Source organism: Plectropomus leopardus, chromosome 5 (assembly GCF_026936395.1).
Source record: "Plectropomus leopardus strain MGB_pleo_1.0 chromosome 5, ASM2693639v1, whole genome shotgun sequence".
Lineage (NCBI taxonomy): Eukaryota > Metazoa > Chordata > Actinopteri > Perciformes > Serranidae > Plectropomus > Plectropomus leopardus.
Genome location: NC_142180.1, coordinates 33,390,754 through 33,410,896, shown reverse-complemented (window position 1 = coordinate 33,410,896; position 20,143 = coordinate 33,390,754). Strand labels below are relative to the sequence as shown.

The 20,143-nt window shown below is 38.5% G+C and overlaps 1 protein-coding gene across 2 annotated transcripts; it reads right to left on the bottom strand.

Moving 5' to 3' along the window:
- Positions 1-9,784: 9,784 nt before the first annotated feature.
- Positions 9,785-13,779, bottom strand: LOC121938372 (chymotrypsin-like elastase family member 3B). 2 transcript variants are annotated; one of them, XM_088077299.1, is made up of 8 exons: positions 13,636-13,779; positions 13,283-13,371; positions 12,548-12,645; positions 12,299-12,427; positions 11,389-11,525; positions 10,327-10,469; positions 10,079-10,231; positions 9,785-9,964 (listed from the first exon to the last, which is right to left on the bottom strand). In XM_088077299.1, the coding sequence occupies exons 1-8, from the start codon at positions 13,688-13,690 to the stop codon at positions 9,947-9,949; spliced, it is 822 nt and encodes a 273-aa protein (XP_087933425.1). In that variant the 5' UTR covers positions 13,691-13,779; the 3' UTR covers positions 9,785-9,946. The 2 variants fall into 2 exon arrangements, with proteins under 2 accessions (XP_087933425.1, XP_042337564.1); XM_042481630.2 differs by lacking the exon at positions 13,636-13,779 and adding an exon at positions 13,494-13,538.
- Between the last annotated feature and the right edge of the window lie 6,364 nt (positions 13,780-20,143).

Below are 20,143 nucleotides of genomic sequence, written 5' to 3'. Positions count from 1 at the left end.
AAATTGAGACAAGCAACATAAAAATTCACACACCAGCAACATGAAACAGAAAACTGCCAATAAGCAGCATTCAGAAAGCAGACATGTGCATTCATTGTTAAAAAGTTCCTTCATCCTGTTTTTAAAATCTCCAAGGTTTACATCAGAGTCTACTTTTAGGTGACTCAAAGTAAGAAAAAAAAAGTGTATTCCTACAGAGCAAAAGATGCATCGCAACAGAAAGAATGACATATTTTATCAACTTTATGCTGTTTGTAATCACCAACATTTTAATAAACAACTGTATTTTTATTATATATACATTTATTTTAGAATTTAATTACCTGTAACTAGTTACTCCCCAACACTTCATACTTCTGGACATTTAAATAGAACAATATTAAAAGAAAATCCAAATAACTTCTGTATGCACAAGGACCATACATTTAATGAGGGGCTCAGCAAAAGGAACTCTTTAACACTTTAAATTTACTTATTCTTTAAAATTTAGTCTGAAATCAGGGGCGTAGCACCAAATTCTGTGCCCTGTGCATGAGCAGTCCCTGTGGCCCCCCAGCCCTCCTGTCTGGGTCCATGTCTCTTCATGTGCATTTTGAAATTACGTGTTAAAAATTTGGTTTGTGGGAAAAGACACGACAAAGGGCGGATTAAACCATTTTGTACCTTTGAGGGGTGAGAAGGGATTCAGAACTTTTACTATTTTTTAATACAAATTTCATTCTATCAAGTGATTTATTCAAACAATTTTAATTTAATTAAGACACTAATTACTTAGAAATGAAAAACTGTACACAAAACCACTCTTTTCATTTAACTTTTTTTGGGGGGGGGGGCTTGGATAATCAGTCCCATTTTTCCCCGTTAAAGGGGTTTTTGGGGGGAGTTTTTCCTTTGTCGCTGTGAGGGTCCAAGGACAGAGGGATGTCACATGCTGTAAAGTCCTCCGAGGCAAACTGTTATTTGTGATAACGGGCTTCATAAATAAAATAAATTAAATTAAATGGATTTTTTTCCCACAACTACAATGCCTCTGTTTGTAAATTAAAAGGTAAATTAATTATGATGGACTGACTGGTTTTGTGTCACACTGGAGCATCTTACTATTTGTGCATTTTACTGCAATTTCACCAATGTGAGTATTTATAACCATAACTGTAACATAAACAACTAATGTGTATCTCTACGCATTATCCCTACCTGCTATCTTTAAACAGGCCTGAGCATGCATGTGTTTGTGCATGTGTACACACACACACACACACACACACACACAGGCACATTTATTGCTTATTAGTCTGAGTTTATAGCGAGAGATACGGCAGAGATATGACTGTAACAACATCGCATATTACATCTAAAATAAATGGTGTGAATTTGAGTCAATGATTAAGCTTGGATGATGTTTCAGGTACTCCCAAAGCGCAATAAAATAATCACTGTAGATTTAGTGCGATACTAAGAAGAGTTCAGTGGGTTCAGCTTTAAAGACTCAGGGCGGATCTTTTGATAGTGAGGATGATAATACATGTATGTTATGGAATATTTACCTAAATTGGCCTCGGAGCAATGGCTGGTTTTATGGCAAATGTGGGATTTGTATTTGTGTTTCAGCAAAACATACTCACACACACACACTTAGGAGATGATGTTTCCTTCTGAAATTGAACTCCAAAGACAGCCTGAAGAGTCCCACATGATGCATTTAATCTACTTTGGTCATCAGAGGTAGTTTTATGTGAGAGACGCTCCCCAGATTTAGATCCCTCGGGGCCTCTTAGATGCACGTCTGGAGAGCCTGTCATGCTCGTCTCCGGCTCCTTTTATCACAAACTGACAAACAAAATCTTAGCAGTTATTTCTACTAAATAAACAACCAAAAAAGAAAAAAAACAACTTCAATTTGCTTAATTTGCCTTAAGATGATACTGTAAAGTGATCCAGTATCATCTGGCTTCAAAACAACAGCTCATAACCAACTGTCATTATACTGTGAGGCTTTACTACACGGCCAATAAAATAATGAACGCTCAGGCAGAATTCAGGAAAACAAAATCTCCCAGCTGTCTGCTTAAACACAAAATAATGAAACGATCTAAATGCATATGGTAAATCAGACTTACAGACACATTTTTAAGTGCATTTAAAATATTTCTTTGGATGAAGGTGTTAGAAAGTCACAAATACAGTTTGCATTTATTCACTAATGTTGAGTTATTAATTGCAAAAGCAAAAGCAATTGAAAGTTGTTTATGTCACAAATTTCTGCAAAAAAATAGGTAAAATATCTATGGAGGCGAGTAGGTCCTGTCCTGTCCCGGGTCAGATTTTGACTGATTTTAGACAAATGATTAACTCTGAGCAGCAGGAATCTTTTTTTTATTCTGAAACTGGAAGTTTTAGATCTGACCTTGATTGAATTTAACAAACAATTTATTTTGAGCAACCTTAATCTTTTTTTTTTTTTTGATTTGGAAATTTAAAAAAAAAACTACTAAATTATTTGAAAAAAAGATTTTAATTTGGATCTAAATAATAAATAAAAGATTTGCCTTATGAAACTTGAATTTTCTGGATCTGAATTTGTGAACATCAAAAAAAGGTTCAAATTCAGCTTCTGACAATCCAAATCAAGAAATTTTACATTTTAATTGATTTAAATTCAAGCAAATAAATTCAGTAACATGGTTTTCGAAGTAAAATATTTCAATGAAATTGCAAATGCAGTCAGAGTTAGTTAAATTTCAAAATTAAGTATTCAGTGGCTGCTGACATTTAAATACCAATGTCCCTTTCTTGATTTAAAAAATATCAGAATCTGGGTTTAAAATAAATTCATGATATACAGTATATGATGTTCTTTATTCAAATCATTTCATCTCTTCTCATTCTTTTTCATTTTCTGTATTTTTTTTTTACAAAAATTAAATGTGAAAATAATTTTATTTTACTTTTAGAAAAACGGCAAAACCATGTGAGGAAGTGAACAAATGTATATAAATATCATCACAAATAGATTTATTGTTTAATTCATTTAATCAAATGTTTCTATTCAGATTCTTTCCGTATTAAAAGCTAAAATAGCAGTGTTATTCTGTAGTCATGTTTTCATTATTTTTTGTAAATTTTATAATAATTTAAATGTTGTATAATTGGATTCCAGCAGCAGTAATTACAGGTTAATTATTTTGCAGATAAACAACATAAAAGCAGGCGAAGCACATGGTTGATTATTAATTAAATAACTATTTATTACAAATTACTGGTAATTGACAGTTTGCACCGACGCCAAGAGGCTCAGCTTCTGTGCAGTAAAAACCAGATATATTATGTGTGATAGGTATTTGATTGGGTCCAACAGAGGTTCTGACCTTGACCTCTACGCAGCGCTCGCAGTAATATGACACGATGTATGCATGAGAAGGGCTCGACTCACAGCGCGGCGCACCGTTAGTTAACTATAAAGATGCATCTCGAAGTGGCTCGACTTTACAATTCTCCTGGTTATTTATTGACTAACCCATTAGGTTTGATGCAACTGTTTCTCACCATGTGACTTCAGAAGACCGATATATGATGGAGAGATCAGCTGAGTTTTACCTTTGACCTTTGGAACGCTGCTTTCATTGCCCCTCCACCCACTCGCTAATCAAAATACTTTACATTTATGTCTGTAATTACGGTTTTTCCAGTCTGAAGCTTTAACCCTCGAACACCTGGATTAACATCAATTTTCTTGTGTTGCATTTAGATTCCTTTTACAAACATTTAAACCTCTGAAACCTGAGAGAAAGGGCTCAATTTCTTTTAAAAACAAGTTAAAAAAAACAAAATGAGCAACTTGCATGACATGACAAAATGCAAAATGCAAAATGAAAGAAAAAAAATCAGTAAAAGGTGACAAGAAATTGATCTGAAAGTTAACTTGGGGGGGAATTTGAAAATTGTCAAAAAACAAGGGACATATATTTAGAAATATCATATATTTAAAATTATGTTACAGAAACAAATGTATTTTTTTAGCACTATCTTGGTCATTTTCTTTCTTCATTTTTTTTCAATTAAAAAAAAAAGGAAAACTTTTTTTCTTATTTTCTACTAATTTTCTGCAAATTTTTGGGCCTTTTCTTGTCAAGATGCTCGTTGCCTTCTTCCTATGCTTTTAAACGAACTCGAGCCAATTTGCTGGCGTTTCAAAGGGTTAAACTGTATTCTCCTTTGAGAATTGTTATGGTAGCAGAGTCAATGATTGCCTGCGAGGTCGCCGAGTTGATGCCACCCACAGTATCTGCCATGCTGGCACAGTCCACCGAGGGTCAAACTGTTTGCCCTGTTGTTACCCTCCGGGGCCACCCTGTAGTACTACGCCGTGAGTGGGCTGAGCTGCAATAAAACCATAAAGCTCAGCTGTTAGAACTCGTCCAAACTGGTTGGGTATCTGATGGTGACGAGACTGAGCGGCTACGGGATCAAAGGGACACTAAATTTACACGCGATGGCAAGTCTCTGTGCAGGTCTGCTGCTGTATTCAGTACGAGGCGCTCTCTGAAAGATTAAAACGAACACTAACATCATATTTTAATTTGCCTTTTACAAGAAAATATCACTTCTGCCAATAACGATAACATCATCGCCCAACACAGAAATCCCCTTTCACCGAAGGGTTAACGCGTGGCACCTTCATATGTTGAAATAAGGGAAAAACACTGCATGTTACACAAAAGTCTGGTTGATATTTGCAGAAAAAACGGCAACATAATTCCCGTCTGGATTCTGTGCAGCCAAAATGTATCAGTGTCTGGCAGAGTTGTGGACTCGAGTCACATGATTTGGACTCAAGTCAAACTTGAGTCACAAATTTGACTCGGCTTGGACTTTGACGTCACTTGGACTTGATCCCAAATATCAAAAAGTATGTCATTTAAAAAGCGTGCCATGACTCAGATTATTTCCCTTCATTTCTTCAGTCAGCTTATATTTATGTTTTTCATTCCCAGCAAGTCGACAGTTAATTCTCCTGATCTACTTTGTTTAAACTAATCCGACAGCTTCCAGTTAAATAACAGGAGAGAACCCCGAAGAACTAACAAACAAGTGATAATCTTTAAATTTGATATATTTTTATTTGTCTTTAAAATGGCGTTACATTTGATGACGACCACGTTATTTCTTGTTTAGGACTCGAAACTCAAAGTTTAGGGAGTGGGACTTGACTCGGGCATTCTCAGTCTTGACTTGAGTCTTGAATGCTGAGACTCGAGACTTGTGACTTGCAAAACAATGACTCGGTCTCACTCTTGGTGTCGTCTGAATTATGATGTTTTTTGTTAAGTAACATCGCTGCCTCCACGCAGCAAAGATGTAGCTCCAAATACAGCTGAGTCTGTACTGTTACATATATTTTATTGAACACTGAAGCACAAAGGTGCTGTTTAGTATCAGTCGGGGTCTCCTGACCCTCCTGACACACTGAACCAGTGAGAAAAGAATCATTAACACTTCAAACAGCATAAATTAGCAATATTATGATGATATACAGAAGAGTTTGTTGGTGTGCACAGTATTTCTTTGTAATACCATTATATATCTTTTTCGGGTGAGAAAATCTAATGTCTGCTTTTAGTTAGGTTTATATCTACATCTATCTTGAAAAAGAGTTGGTTATTGCGCTTCCTTTTTTTAAAAATAAAATGACAAAAAATAAAATGCAAAAGCTTCGTAATCCTCTACTGTAGCATAAACTCACTAATCCTATTTGAACTCATGTTAAGTTTCCTTAACGGAGTCTGATATATGACAGATTATATTGTTAAACTGCATCTACACTACAGCTTATCTTTGGTTAATGTTAAAAAATTACCGTTTTTGTAAGAGAATATTGACTGTAACTAAAAAAAGCAGTAACCTTTTCATCAAAAAAAACATTTAGGGACTTTGCTTTCAGAGTTGTGTCTGCAGGCCCTTCTCTTCAGGCTCGTATAGACGCACACTGAATGTAGCCTGAGAGGCAATGCCCAGGGCAAAACTGAAGCACTTGCTGCTGGCTGTCAGTTTAAGCAGCAGTATGCAACATTTAGAGCATATCTGTGACTCAGACTGTGCTACCCTCGTATTATCTAGTATACAAGAAAAATATTTAGGATGTAAGGTGCAATATGCCAAACATACCAGGATGTTCTCCTATATCTGGTTGGATTTTGCAGTATGCACGCCAGGGGGCTTTTCTGGCTATTCTGACCCATAACCCTTTGCACAGCGGCAGATTATGTCACAAAGACTGAGCTGCAAAGAGATGACAGCTGATTGACGGCTGATTGACGGCTCACTGGCGGCTCACAGAAGCCGCTGTGAATTATGACAGCGCATTAAAGTGTCTGATGTCGATGAGTCGAATAGTAATATAACTGTATTATATATTAGGCCTAATTGTTTAAGTGAACAAAATAATCATGAGGATTACCAACAAAAAATTAAAAAAATAACAAAACAATAACAGAGAAATCCATATCTAGGCTAATTTTAGTAATATAAAATGTTAAAATCCACAATATATGCAGTTATAATTTAAGGGTTAAACTACACTGCAAAGTAACGACAGCAGAGCTCCTGTTGATCTCTGGCTAGCTCTGTGAGTGATGTTTACTCTGATCTCCGTGGCAACAGATACATGAGTAAGAGGGTCAAAGTTCAGTGTTATGAAGTAGTAGCATGCCCTGTTTGTGTGCATACTGCATGCAGCAGTGCATACTATGTAAGGGCAGCCATAGTACCTACTAAAAGTAAAAGTATGCGATTCGGGACGCACTCAGACTCTGGGGCAGGATTGTTTGTACATGGTTCTCAACATGGAGGACGCAGATCAGCAGCAGCAACAGTGCTGACAGAGCTGACAGTGTTAACCTGAGGGGGAGACCAGAGGGTGGGCGCCATGCTTCTGCAACAATGCTACCCAGCCACCGTGGTTTGGGACGGCGTTATCAGCGTTAATCACCGTATGAGTGCAGAGCAGCAACGTGATTACCTCGCCAGTCGGACACAAACACGGAGAGTCCCACGCACTAACATGCACACACGGGCGGAGCATTTTCCACCACAAAGAGCAGAGAAGCTCCGATTACAACACACACAGAGGAAGTGTGACATTTTCTGGTCAGGACGCCATTATACTTCAGTACTTCATTATATAGTTAAATAGCAAATATTAGTTTGTTTCTATGTTAATGGTTAGCACCGTTACCTCACAGCAAGAGGGCCAGTGGTTTACAGTGATAAAGTACATTTACTTAAGTACAGTTTTTGAGTATTTGAACTTTACTTACTTGTTTTAGAAACTCATTACTTTGACTCGACTACATTTGAAAGACAAACATTGTACTTTTGACTCTGCTACATTCTTATAAAGGCTCTAACTACTCGTTACATTTGCTTGAAAGTAATGATTTGATTTTTTTCTCTCTTTTCTAAAATGCAAAAGTTCATAAATTCACACCAAATTGTTTGCACTGGCAACAGAAATTCACTTTTTGACTCATAAATTGGGAGGACGATATCCCAAAATTAAACATCTGAAAGTTGTTTTTGGTTGTGAATTCATATGATATTTAATAGGATTTTGCAGTCTATTTAAATTAGTTGCGGTTAAACAGTTATAAAGCTACAGGTGTGTAACTGGGCTGTTTAGGTTAATTGTTTATTTATATATTTATTCATTATTTAGTTTCATATATTATCTTTTTGAAGAAGCTGCATCTACAGCAGTTACACTGTTTGAAAGACAAGGCGATGGCCAGAGGAACTTCTCTCTGTTAAGAATAAATCAAATCTTTCCCGGATCATTAACTCAGCGAGTAAAATAACAAACCCAAACTCTACTGTCAGTACTTCATATCCAAGCAGCTGAAAAGATCACGCTCACCCTCTGCACAAGTCTTTGCAACCTTCAGCTCTCCACTATAAAGTCCCCTTGTCCAAGAAAAACACTTTTAAAAACTGAGAAGAAAAACAATATTTTTTAACAACTTCTCCTCATCTGCTCTCTGATGGCACGACAGCAGGAGGACAATAATCTCAGCGAGTAAAATAAACTGAAACTGTAAAAGTCAGATGGACAAAACTCTGAAAATCTGTGCTTCCTCCTATCGCAGCTCCATGTGTGATGTTTTTCTGTTTGTTTTGCTCTCGTCTGTCCCTCATTATACGGTGTCCCATATTGTAATTCACTGAAACTCAATTATTTCATTCATTCACTGACATATTTTTAACTGTGTGTATATGAGTTTATATAAATCAAGCTTTACTTACTGACTTAAATCTAATTAAAGAGCTTTTATGAAGTGAAATATCATATGAACATCCTCTGAGTTAGAGTGTCTCATGTAGTAAAGACAGCAGTTACCGTCGCAGTAGTCTGTCTGTCTCCGTTTCTGTCCACTGGATGGAGCTGCTGTGATGCTGTCAGACTCAGCAGGTTCCCTCATCTACCAGCAGATGGGGACAAACAAATGTCACAAGGTTTGCCTTCATGTCACAGTTTGAAGCAGAACTTCAGTCTTCAGGGGAAGTGGAACGAAACTAAGTACATTTAATCATGTACTTAAGTGTAAAATTGAAGTTCTTGAACTTTACTTGAGTGTTTTTATTTTCATGCTACTTTATGCTTTCCCTCCACTACAGCTCAGAGGCAAATATTGGACTTTTTACTCCATGACAATAAAAGCTTTAGTTAATTTACAAATTAAGGTTGTTTTTTTGCATAAAAACCATAAGAAGAGTATATAAAATATGATGTTTTGTAAATGCCATTTTTGTTGGGTTTTTTTGTGAATAAAATGGAAACATAGACCATAAAACAAGTGACAAACAAATAGTGACCAAATTGCCAACTATTTTTGATAAACACTGAGGTCTTTTGGGGGTGTTTTTTTTTTTATGATGGTAGGTTTTTTGATGTTTTTTTTTTTAGGGTTATGGTTTTCAAAAAAATATTTTTTGAGGTGTTGCTTTTTCTAATAAATTTTCAATAATTTTGAGTCTGGGAGTATTTTTTTTTACTTCTGCTGTTTTTAAATAATTTTGAGTATTTTGTGTGTGTGTGTGTTTTAAAGATTTGTCTGCACTGGATACTTTTACTTTTAACACTTAAAGTAAATTTTCCTGATAATACTTACTTTTACTTCTGTAATATTTTCAATGCAGGACTTTTACTTGCATAATGAGTAGTATCACCTTTAGTAATTTTAAGTGTATTTTTGCATTGAGTATTATTATATTTTATCATGCTATAAATAGCAAAGTCTCTTGTCTCAAACTGGATGCGTATTTGTCAGAAGTGGCTCAAAATGCTCTTGTTATCTGACGCAGCAGACCGCCGAGGTCGTGCATCAAGGTAACCTATCGCTGCTATTTATCTGATGCTGCTCTCCCGCTCGGCTCCCACCTGGGTGCGTCAGACAGTATGTTCACCAGCGCCGACACTTGGCCGACCTTGGTGATGATTGATAGGAAATACTGATTCATAAGTCCTCCGCGCAGGCTGATGGGCAGCCATTCCTCACTTTTCTTATCGCACAACAGAGACGGGAGCTGAAATATGAAACGGTGCTATGCATTTTTAAAGAGAAGGTGAATCTTTCTGCACTTTTCTCATAAAAAAAATGCTGATTTTGTTTGATTCTCGCCGCTGCAGTGCTTTACATGGAACAGTTGTATATCAAGCAAATTATACACAAAATAATTTGGTTATATCTATTTAAAATGCAGATCCAATAATTTACAAACAGAGGCATACTGATAGAGGACACACGTTTATTGTGCTGTATGAAAAGTGTTTAAATATATGATGAAAGACATGTTGCTCTGTGTCTGACTGTGATGTTAAACTTTAAAATGAATAGAGAAAATATTTCGATTTGGGACCTTATTATTGGTCAATTGGGTGTCCAGTAGTTCCTCAATATCGCAGCATGACCTGAAGAGAAAATATGACTTAAATATGACTTGAAATATGAAATTTTGTATCTGTTAGTGACATCTGTGAGCTGTACATGTCTGTGTTTCTGCAGCAAGTCTGTGATGAACTTACGTCACTGAGCCACTCTGTGAAGGCAGACGTGCGAGTGAACACGGTTGGTTTCTTCACCTCATTGCAGACACGGGAGGAAACGAAGCTGGTGACACCCTGGACGTACCACCTGCCATCCTGTCCCAGACAGTTGAGAGGACCGCCGGAGTCTCCCTGAGAGAGGGACAGAAAATTAAAGTAGCTGCCCTCGTTCACAGCAGGTAGTTCAGCTCTGACAGATGCTTTTTGTTTTTTGTCGTCTCACGTACATTGCATCCAGATACGTCGCCTCCTCCCGCACAGATCATGGTGCTCTTGACGTTGATGCCCCACCAGTCGCTGCGGCTGCACACGCTGTGCTCCACCACAGGCAGCAAGGCCTGCTGCAGCTTATCAGGCATGGGGCCGTGGGCTGGGACACACAGAGGACACAGCAACATATAAACACACCATACACATCTGCACACATATACAAGGCAGAGGGCAGTGCTCAGCAACAACCTTCAAAACTGGAACTACTGTACTTTATTATTTACTCTGCAGAAAAAGTAATTTGTTACATGAGTCGTACACTTATTACCAAGCCCATCTTCATCACAGGTGCCTTTTAACAACAACCACAGGAGCAGTGTGCAGAATTATTCAGTAAGGTTTTTAATTTAGGACTTATAGTGGAGTATTTTCATGGTGTAGTATTTCTACTTTTGCTTAAATAACAGATCAGAATACTTCTTCCACCACTGCCGTAAGACAGTGAAAAAACCAACTCCAGGATGTCAAAGTACTCATGGTAGAAGGATGAGTAGTCTAACTGTTTGAACTATTTTGTTTAATTTAATCAAGGTTAGTATCGTGAATACAGGGGTGGAAAGTTTGAATATTAATGTTTAATATTCAGTTTTTTAAAATAAAATTTAAAGAAGAAGTAGGATTTGAGTATTCACTTCCTGCGACTCCTTTACAAACATTAACTTTGGTTGTTTGCTGAATATCTGCTGGAGTTTCTAGTGTTGTTTTCGTATTTATATCTTTCATTTTATTTTGCACGTTCAAAATTAAAATCTAAATTTAATCTCAACCGTAACCTCAAACGTACACTATTCTTGATGAAAAAGTGATCTCATGACTTAGTAACATGTTACTGCCCAATAAGTGCAGAGAGTGCAGATTGTGCAATAGTCAAATGTTGCTCGAAGTTTTATGTTAAAACTGATCACTGGGCAACATTTTCACCTTTCTGAGCCTGACACACATGTTATTTTCTACATAAATGAGCCTCTGCAGTGGTCGGTGCACAGTCCGGATGACAGGTGAGGACACAGTGACATTACTGTAAAGGTTGCCCCAGCCGGAGATGAAACACGGGGTCCCATGGGCGAGGATCTCTCCAGCCTCAGGAAGACAAGCCACGCCAACGCTGTCAGTCATTATGGGGCTCTTATCCAATTTCAGCAATGCGAGATCATTACTGTGAGGAAATAATTAGTAAAATGAGATTACCCCTTTAGTTTAGCTTATCTGAACACAATTAAAAACTGCATAAAATCCAGATGATTAAAAAAAAAGGGGTCAAAAGGTCAAAAGGCTTATACAAACAGACCCACCTCAACTTGACAACAACAAACAAAACAAAAACTAACATTTTACAGAAAAATACAACAGAATAGAAAAAGTTAACAGTCAGTAAACATTCATCCAATAAAAACTAAGAAGAACAAAGAACACAGTAAAATGTGTGAAGGACAAGTTTTGTCATGTAAAACATAAGGTGAAGCTGACTGAAATGTCTAATATTATATGATTAAATCTATGAATTAAATATAAAGAAACTGCTAAAAGATGATGGTATAGAAGAGGGTAAAACCATGTATTTTTATATAAACACATTTTTTTGGAGTATTTGTGTCATATACTGAGAGCATGTTTAGTTTGAACACTGACTGAGGAGGTAAATGTACTTTTTTAAGCAAGCTATGATCATTCAGACTGTTTTATGCACTTTAATAATATAACTTTAAAAAAAAAAAAACACTTACAGTATGGCTAAAAGGGTTACCATACTTCACGTGTTTGAAGTATGGTAATTACTTCATATTTTAGGTTATTTGCTTACAGGTGTAAATTAAAACATTATTATTTATGCTAATGAAGGATTCTACTGACACCAGCACAGTGAGATTTATATATGTGCAGAGGAGAATTTATTTATTTTTGCTTGTTAAAAAGTCAAAATAAACTCACCCGTCAGCCACGAAGTCGATGTCCCACTGGGGATGGACAATGATGCGCAATACATCTCTGATCTGCTCAGTTCCCTCCTGCTGGCTCATGTCGTGCTCTCCCAAAACCACACGGAGCACATCTCCGGGCCTGTGACACACACATCACATCGACCTGTGTTATTATATCCCTCACACAACCTTTGACCTCCAGCTCGCATGTGTTAACCCTTGAATCACACAGTAACTATCTTGTGTTAATGTAAGTCACCAGATGCAGTGTCCAGCAGTCAGCACCCAACGAGGTCCAATCAGAGTCCCTCCGCAAATGTGATGGAAACGGCTGCCGTGTTTCTTCTGCAGGGAGATCTGACAAAAAAAATGTGTATAATTAGAATTTATGCTACACTGAACCACAATTTCAATGCAAAAATGTTAAGTTTAAGTTAGAGATCTAGGACTTTTTCATGCACTCAAGTGCAGTAGATGTATTTACCTACAATTTTGATCAAAATTTGTTAAAATCTGTGCTTGTTTTTTTTGGTTTTTTTAAATATTCTTTATTCTGAAATGTTGGCATACAAAAATAGTGTGACAGATGTCATCATGCATATTCACATGTACAGTACAGTATCTCCTGCCCGCGTCAACCTACAAGATGTATGTATATACAACATAAATACATAAAAGGCATATACTCATGAGAATCGTTAACATAAAAGGCGACGTGATGAGAAATAGAGCATCCAAACAAACCACGAAGGCTCCTTTTCTAAGATAATCCACCCACCTGACAGGTGAGGCATATTAAGACACTGATTAAACAGCATCATTACTACACAGGTGGCAATACTCAAAAATATATCTATAGTGTGCAAAAAAGCCTATTAAAAATGGAAGGAAAAACAAAAGGGGTTGCATTTATTTGTTTTTAAAGTACAAATACAATTAAATTTAAAATTGTGAGTTCTTTTCAAGCACATTTACAGCATTGCAGTCACAATACCTGCCAGGGCCAGCTATGGGGGCGAGCATCCTCTCCATTCACCACCCTGCTGGTATCAGGCTTCACAGCAGGTGTGCCACATCCAAAAACTACAAACACATGCTATAGATTAGATTAAGCATTTAGCTCTCAGTTTAAATGTCTGTATTTTGCAACAACTGCACCACTTTTTCGTTCAGTCTAACTTCTCCAGCTGAGCCGCACGACTCACCGAATGCCGCCTGAAGCAGCAGGAGAGCCAGTGTCTGCATCATGATGTCAGTGTGTAGATACACACAAACACACACAGCGCTCTTATACCTCCTCAGTCTGTCTATCAGCCAAAACACAGATTACACTGAACCCGTCCTCACCTTTGTTATCAGCGGCGACTGCGTCTGGGAAAAACGCTCTGTACAACAGATGCATCAGCAGGTCCGCAGGGACGCTGATCTTTCCACATATGGAAAAAAGGAGATTGCATTTGTACTGTACATGTGTTTACATACACGCGATGTGTCTGCACAGATAAGTTCCCAGTACAACATTTTGCAATAGAATCACGGGTATATCAACAGGCCCTCTCAGCACAGGCCCCGGGGCCCAAAGTGTCAAGTGTCAAATTACAAGCCTGCAAAACCTGCAAAAAGTCACTAATATCAACAGTACTGACCAGGAAGGGACAAAAAAAGACCACAAAGAGATGCAGAGGAACAGCAAAGAGACACAAAATAATTACAAAAAAGGCCAAAACAATCACAAAAGGATGCAAAACAACCAAAAGAGACACACAACGGCTACAGAGAGACACAAAACCAGGGAAAATTAGACCAAAATCACCACAAAGTCAGTGTGTCTCGCTCTGATGAGGAGAGTTGGCAGAGTTTGACAAAGTGAGAGTAGCTGAGGTAGCAACTCAGAGAGAGTGAAGAGGAAAACCAGGGCGAAAGGAGAGGAAGGAGAAACTGAGACGGGGGTTTAGTGTCGTCAGCTGTCCCGCTGCTCGGCGTACTGCGAGAAATAAATTTTCTTCCTGCGACCACAGAACTGGAGAGCTTTGGGTTACCTTCAAGAGAAACAGTCCTGTAACAACTTTCTCTCCTTTAATAACATGTTATACATTCACGAAGAGGCCCACGCTGCTGCCGAATCTGGACCCAATTCTTCACGCCTCGCTCAGACAGTATCCTCTCCTCCTGAGGGAAGCTAATATCACTCTCCGGAGGAGACGGCGTGCATCTATAAATTTCCCCCCTTTTAGGAAGCAAATCAAATCAATAGTGTCTCAACAGCTAAGAGGCTTTGCTTGTTTTCCCGCCGTGTTCAGATAATTCCCTACAGCAGACATCGCAGGAAGATTTATGAAGCAGACGTGGACTGTGTGTTTGCATAACACAGCAATGACAGAACTGTGAATAATTCGGATTAGGGCTGCAGCTCACGATGAATTAACCAGCGATGCTGTTTACAGGAGGTCACTCAGGTGGGAATTGTGATTTATTATCGGTGTGTGTAAAACAATAAATTGTTATAAAGTTAAACGCTGTGAAAACGAATTAATGGCAATGTTAAATCATGTTAATGCTGGAGGAGTGCTCTTATTTAAAATATAAATAAAGTATTTTACAACACAGCACAGCACCTTATTATTATCATAATAATCAAAACTTTCAATCACAGAGACGTTAAAAGTGATTACTGAGGAAAACAAACGTTAACATTAAAAGACTTTGCAGTTTCCAGTAACAGCATTACATATATTACAAAACAACCAAATGAATATGATAAAAACATACTGCTTGATTAAAATCTTTAAGTCGATTTATATTTGCAGCCTCACAGGAATGCAGTCATGCTAACAGCTTTGTGAGGCTGTAAGCAGGAAGCAATGAGTGCATGTATAGACAACACGTTTTTTCCCATCTCGTCAAATACCAATACTTGGTCAGTGGTTGTACACAACAAAATACGTCAATATTTTACACTAATATAGTATTAGTGTGCGAAATCTACCCCAAATGACAGAAACCATCTTTAAGGATACAATTATTTGACGTGTACTTTGATGCTTTAGCTTGACCCTTGCCCTATTCACTAACATGGAGGGGGCGGGCTTTTTTGGCCTATACTGCAGCCGGACACCAGGGGGCGATTGAGCATGTTTTGGCTTCACTTTCGGGGACCTGTCACCATCTTTATCATACAGTCTATGGTGGGAACAAGCCCCCAGGAAGTGCACCAGACTCTGAAGCAAATTTTACATACTGGCCAAAATTACACCATCAGGGTCCGTCACGTGACGCCCACAGAGACACTTTTTCCCATTGACTTACATTAGAAAAGAGATTTCATGCGCCAACGAGCAGCTCTAATAGGAAAGAACGGGGCCCCGCCCCCATGCTGTATCCAGATCTTCTTAATACATCCATGGTACATCCACCATACTTTGGTGCTTTCGGGAGGCTTTTCACATGGTTTTATGTTCTCAGCAATTTTTAAGAAATTGTTTTATTTTAACTTCAGCATGTTTCCATCTGTCAACATGTTGAAAGCCACCACCCACAACTTACAGCCTCCTGAATTTACACTCCTTGGAACCTGCGCTCTCAAATTTGTGGGCAAGACAGTTTTCTTGACTTTAGACATTAACATCTTCACAGTGGTTGAAAAGATTTTTCTCACTCAAACTGCATCAGAAAAGTCTGTCTTGCTTTGTGCTTTCACAGTTTCTAACTGCGAACATAGCTTTTACCAATCTCTCACAACATTTTTGTTTTGCAGGTATTTGGACTGAACCATCTGTGCCAAATTTCAGCTGTTTAGACACTGAAGACTGAGCAGCCAATAGCACGGTAAGGTGGCTAAATACAAATCCAGTCAATGTCTTCTTCATCAAAAATGTCCAGAGGAAACGATTTCTGTATCATGTTTCAGTGCATAACATTTTATAGCATAATATATTTAAATTTTATGATAAAATGGCTGGAAAAAATATAGTTTGGTGTAAAGTTATATGAGCTGTTCCTAAACTGCCTGCATGTATAACCCTTTTATTGTTTTTTCTTTCCTCTGTAAAATTTTTCCATCAAGACATTGTTCTGCTGAACTCCGTAAATCGATATTTCCAAAGAGAAATGCAGTTAGCCACAGAAGCAGGCCTGCTCTTTATTCACTGGTAGCTCGAGACAGAGATAAATTATCTGAGACCAGCCAGCACTGTTTAAGGCCAAGTATATATCTCCCAAGGTTTTCAGATATGTCAAAAATCTGACTGGTGCAGCCTGGAGACGCAGGAAATGCTGCCAATTAGACCTTTGAAACATAAATCACACTTTACTGCTCTGTCACATCAAGTGGCCAATATTCAGTTTCCACTCACTGAGAGGAAGAATATCAGTCACTAATAGACGGCATGAAATAGGTTGAATAAATGTGTAGCACATGAGAGGAAAAATGTGATGCGTGAACATGATTATTTGGTTGAAAGCACACGCTGTACAGCATGTCGCCCAGTTATTCATAAAATTTTCCAAAAGGGCAGAATATCAAAGGAAAGATTTGACATACTGGGAAATATGCTCACTTCCTACCTCAGATGAAAAGATTGATACCGCTGCCACAGCTATGAGTCGTTTCAATCCTCTTATTAAAATCTTGTTGGAATATATATATGCGATTTTCCAAAAAGCTCATACTGTTCCTTTAAAAGAGATTTGTGCAACATTCAGAGCATCAGAGGCATATATTTTGGGGGGGAATGTCTCCCTCAATATTCAGAACAAGTGCATTTGACTCAAAAAACAACATGAAAGTAGTAAAGGCTTTTATTCCGATAAAATTAAAGTCACGAACACCATAAATTGATGCTGAAAATACACAAACTGGGTCCAAAACTTCAAATCAACCCACTCCATCAAGTTCGAGTTGCCTGTTTTGTCTGGCACTGAGACATAAAACAGCGTTTTTTAGTGAAAATAAAAAACAATTAATGAGCACTGCAGTGGGACTCAATCAGCCAACCAACGCAAGACTATTGCCTTTGTCAAGCTGTTGTCAAGCTCACCGCACTGGAGCCAATGAGGAGTAATAATAACAATGGCGAGCGCTATAGACCAGATGCTGCTATCTTCGCCCGACATCACAGTTAATATTAATTACACCTCAATCTCAAAACCCCAGCACATAAGGTAGTATGGTGCCATGGTTGCTGCACAAATTGGTGCGTAAAAATATACAGAATACAGGAAATTAAGTGTTTGATACTGAAAATTTTCTGGTGGAGGACTGCCAGACTACCCTTTTGGTATTTGCCTCAACCATCTTTTGAAACCGTCTATAACTGTATATAAAGAAGGACAACGCGCCCCCACTTACCCCCGCTATGCTTAAGTGAAGCTAAAATATCTGGGATTTGGCTGCTGATGAAGCCATCCCGAGTTGGAGTCTGCGCAGTCGTGATATCCGCGGCGGAGGAGTTCCCACCAAAAACACCCGCCCTAATCGCAAGCAGCTCCATTAAATGCGAGTGCACGGATTGGCTGACGCAGCTGTCAATGATGGTGGGAAATCTCATTTTGTAGAGCTGAATAACTCATTAAAACCAAACTTTTTATAAAAACAGTTACTTGAACAAACATCAGAGTGAAGACAACAACCTTCAGTGACAGGAACCATCTTTGGGAAAACACAACAATCAGAAAGTGACACGCCGTCTCTTAACATTCAAAATGGTTAATAAGCATACCTAGCATGTCATCTTTTCACGTGCCACTCACCAAACGTGGGAATTGGACAAGTTGGGATGAGGACATGCTGGTGGATGAGGACTGTGTTATACGCTGTGTGAGCACAGTGCAGAGCGCGGTGACTAACCAGCCGGTGAGCCTCAAATGCACTAAAATGCTTGTGCAGCCAGACCGTCTACCACAACAAAAAACAGAGAAGCTCAGATTACAAAACAAAGAGAAGAGTTGTGACTTCATTCTCTGCTCAGAGCGCCATTATTCCAGTATGACTTTACAAAGCAAACAGTGGTTTTCTGCTGTATTAACGTGCTGGAAGGTGTACACGGCACCTTTAATGCTAACATAGTACATTCAGCACGTTTCCATGATAATTCACAGCATTGCTGGACTTTTTGATTCAATTACATGATCAATCAATTCGCTGTCTTCCTTCAGCTCCCCTTGGCTGTTTTGGTACCATCTGGATCTCTCCCTCCTCCTGCGTTTGCAGAGGACGGTTGCTGGTGATGGAGAAGCGGAGCGAAGTCCGCCTTGAGGCTCCAGTCAGAGATGATTATGTCTCCTAGTAGCTCTGCACAAAACGCAGCCTTCGGGTGTTTTTTTTTGACATGCAATCCTCTTCTCTAACTGCTGAGACGCTTTGCTCCGTTCTCACTGCTCTTCTCCGTGAGGATAGATGGGCTGGGTTTAATCTAATTATTGCAGCAGATGTTGAGCACTTTTTTTTAAAAAACATTTACTCAGCCGTGAAAAGTCGAGTGAGTAATTTTTTCTCCACAACGCCCTATTTCACACTTAGCTGCACAGTCTGTCTGTGCTGGACGCTGCCTCACTGGTGGTGAAGTGCTTTGTTCAACAAGACTTCACCAGCAGAGAAGTGTTCTGGTTCAAATTCATTTCTTACGCAACACATGAAGAATTAGAAGAATGTTAAACATCGCTGCTGTTATCTGTGTGTTATATATTGAGACGTCACTTTACATTTGGACTGACTTTGCTAAAGTCCTCGGGTTGAGGTCACTTGGGGCTCACCTGGGGATGTCAAGTGAGATCTAAGCATGTTGTTTAAAGGTTTCAGTCAAAGCCAAATTTGTTTTGCCCTCAAATGTCTTGTTCTGATTGCAGAATAATGGTGAGCTCATTGTCAGAAGGAAGAACGACTACAGAGACTTTTGCTCTTTTTCATGGACCCTCACGGTATATACCGGGCTGATAAATGATCTGCTTGTAATTGGAAATATTGTTGTTATTATGTATTATTTCCATCCCAAAATTAAAACTGATTAAATAGCGCTGATAATATGAAGTCAGACTGCTTTCACTGACTTACCAAAGGTAGCATCTACACACCCCGAGACAGCAGGTGGCGGCACACTTTTAAAGTTTATTTATGAGCTACCAATAAACACAGAGAAGAAGAAGAACCAGCCCAGTACACTGACCACAGAGCCAAACATGTAAACGTCTTCCACAGTTTCAGAGAACGACGAGAGCCAGAGTCTGAACGCCGGCCGCATTTCTCCCCACCAGATCAGTAAACTTTCGCTGCCAGTAAAAGATTGTCTCCTGAGCGTTAGCATGAGTTTACACAGCAATCCAACACCGAGCTTTAAAACAGCCCCAAAAAACTCACAAAAAAGGCTAAACTCTGTCGTTAACCCTTTGAAACCTGGATCGACATCAGTTTTTTAGTGTTTTCCCCGGGTGACTCCTATTTTTAACTGCCCTCTCCGGCTGTTCTCCCTGCTTCACATTTCTCCTGCATTTCTCCAGACCTAGAGTCGCCGTTGACTCTCAAAGTCTACTGTTTGCAGAAGGACAACTATATAATAATAATAATAATTATAATAATAAGAATAATAACTTAAATATTTTAGCACCTTTAAAAACATAGTTTAAAAGTGTTTTGACACACAAAGCAAAGCAGAAATGGGATACATAGACTGCGATTCAATAACAGAAATACACACACACACACACACACACACATCTATATATATATATATATATATATGATTTATGATTACACAATGCACATCATGTCACCCCAGAAGAGAGCTGCTAGTGCCAGCTTTGCTAGCTCCTGCGGCCACTGTTCACATCGCTCAGCCCACAACAACAAGCTACAACAAGCACT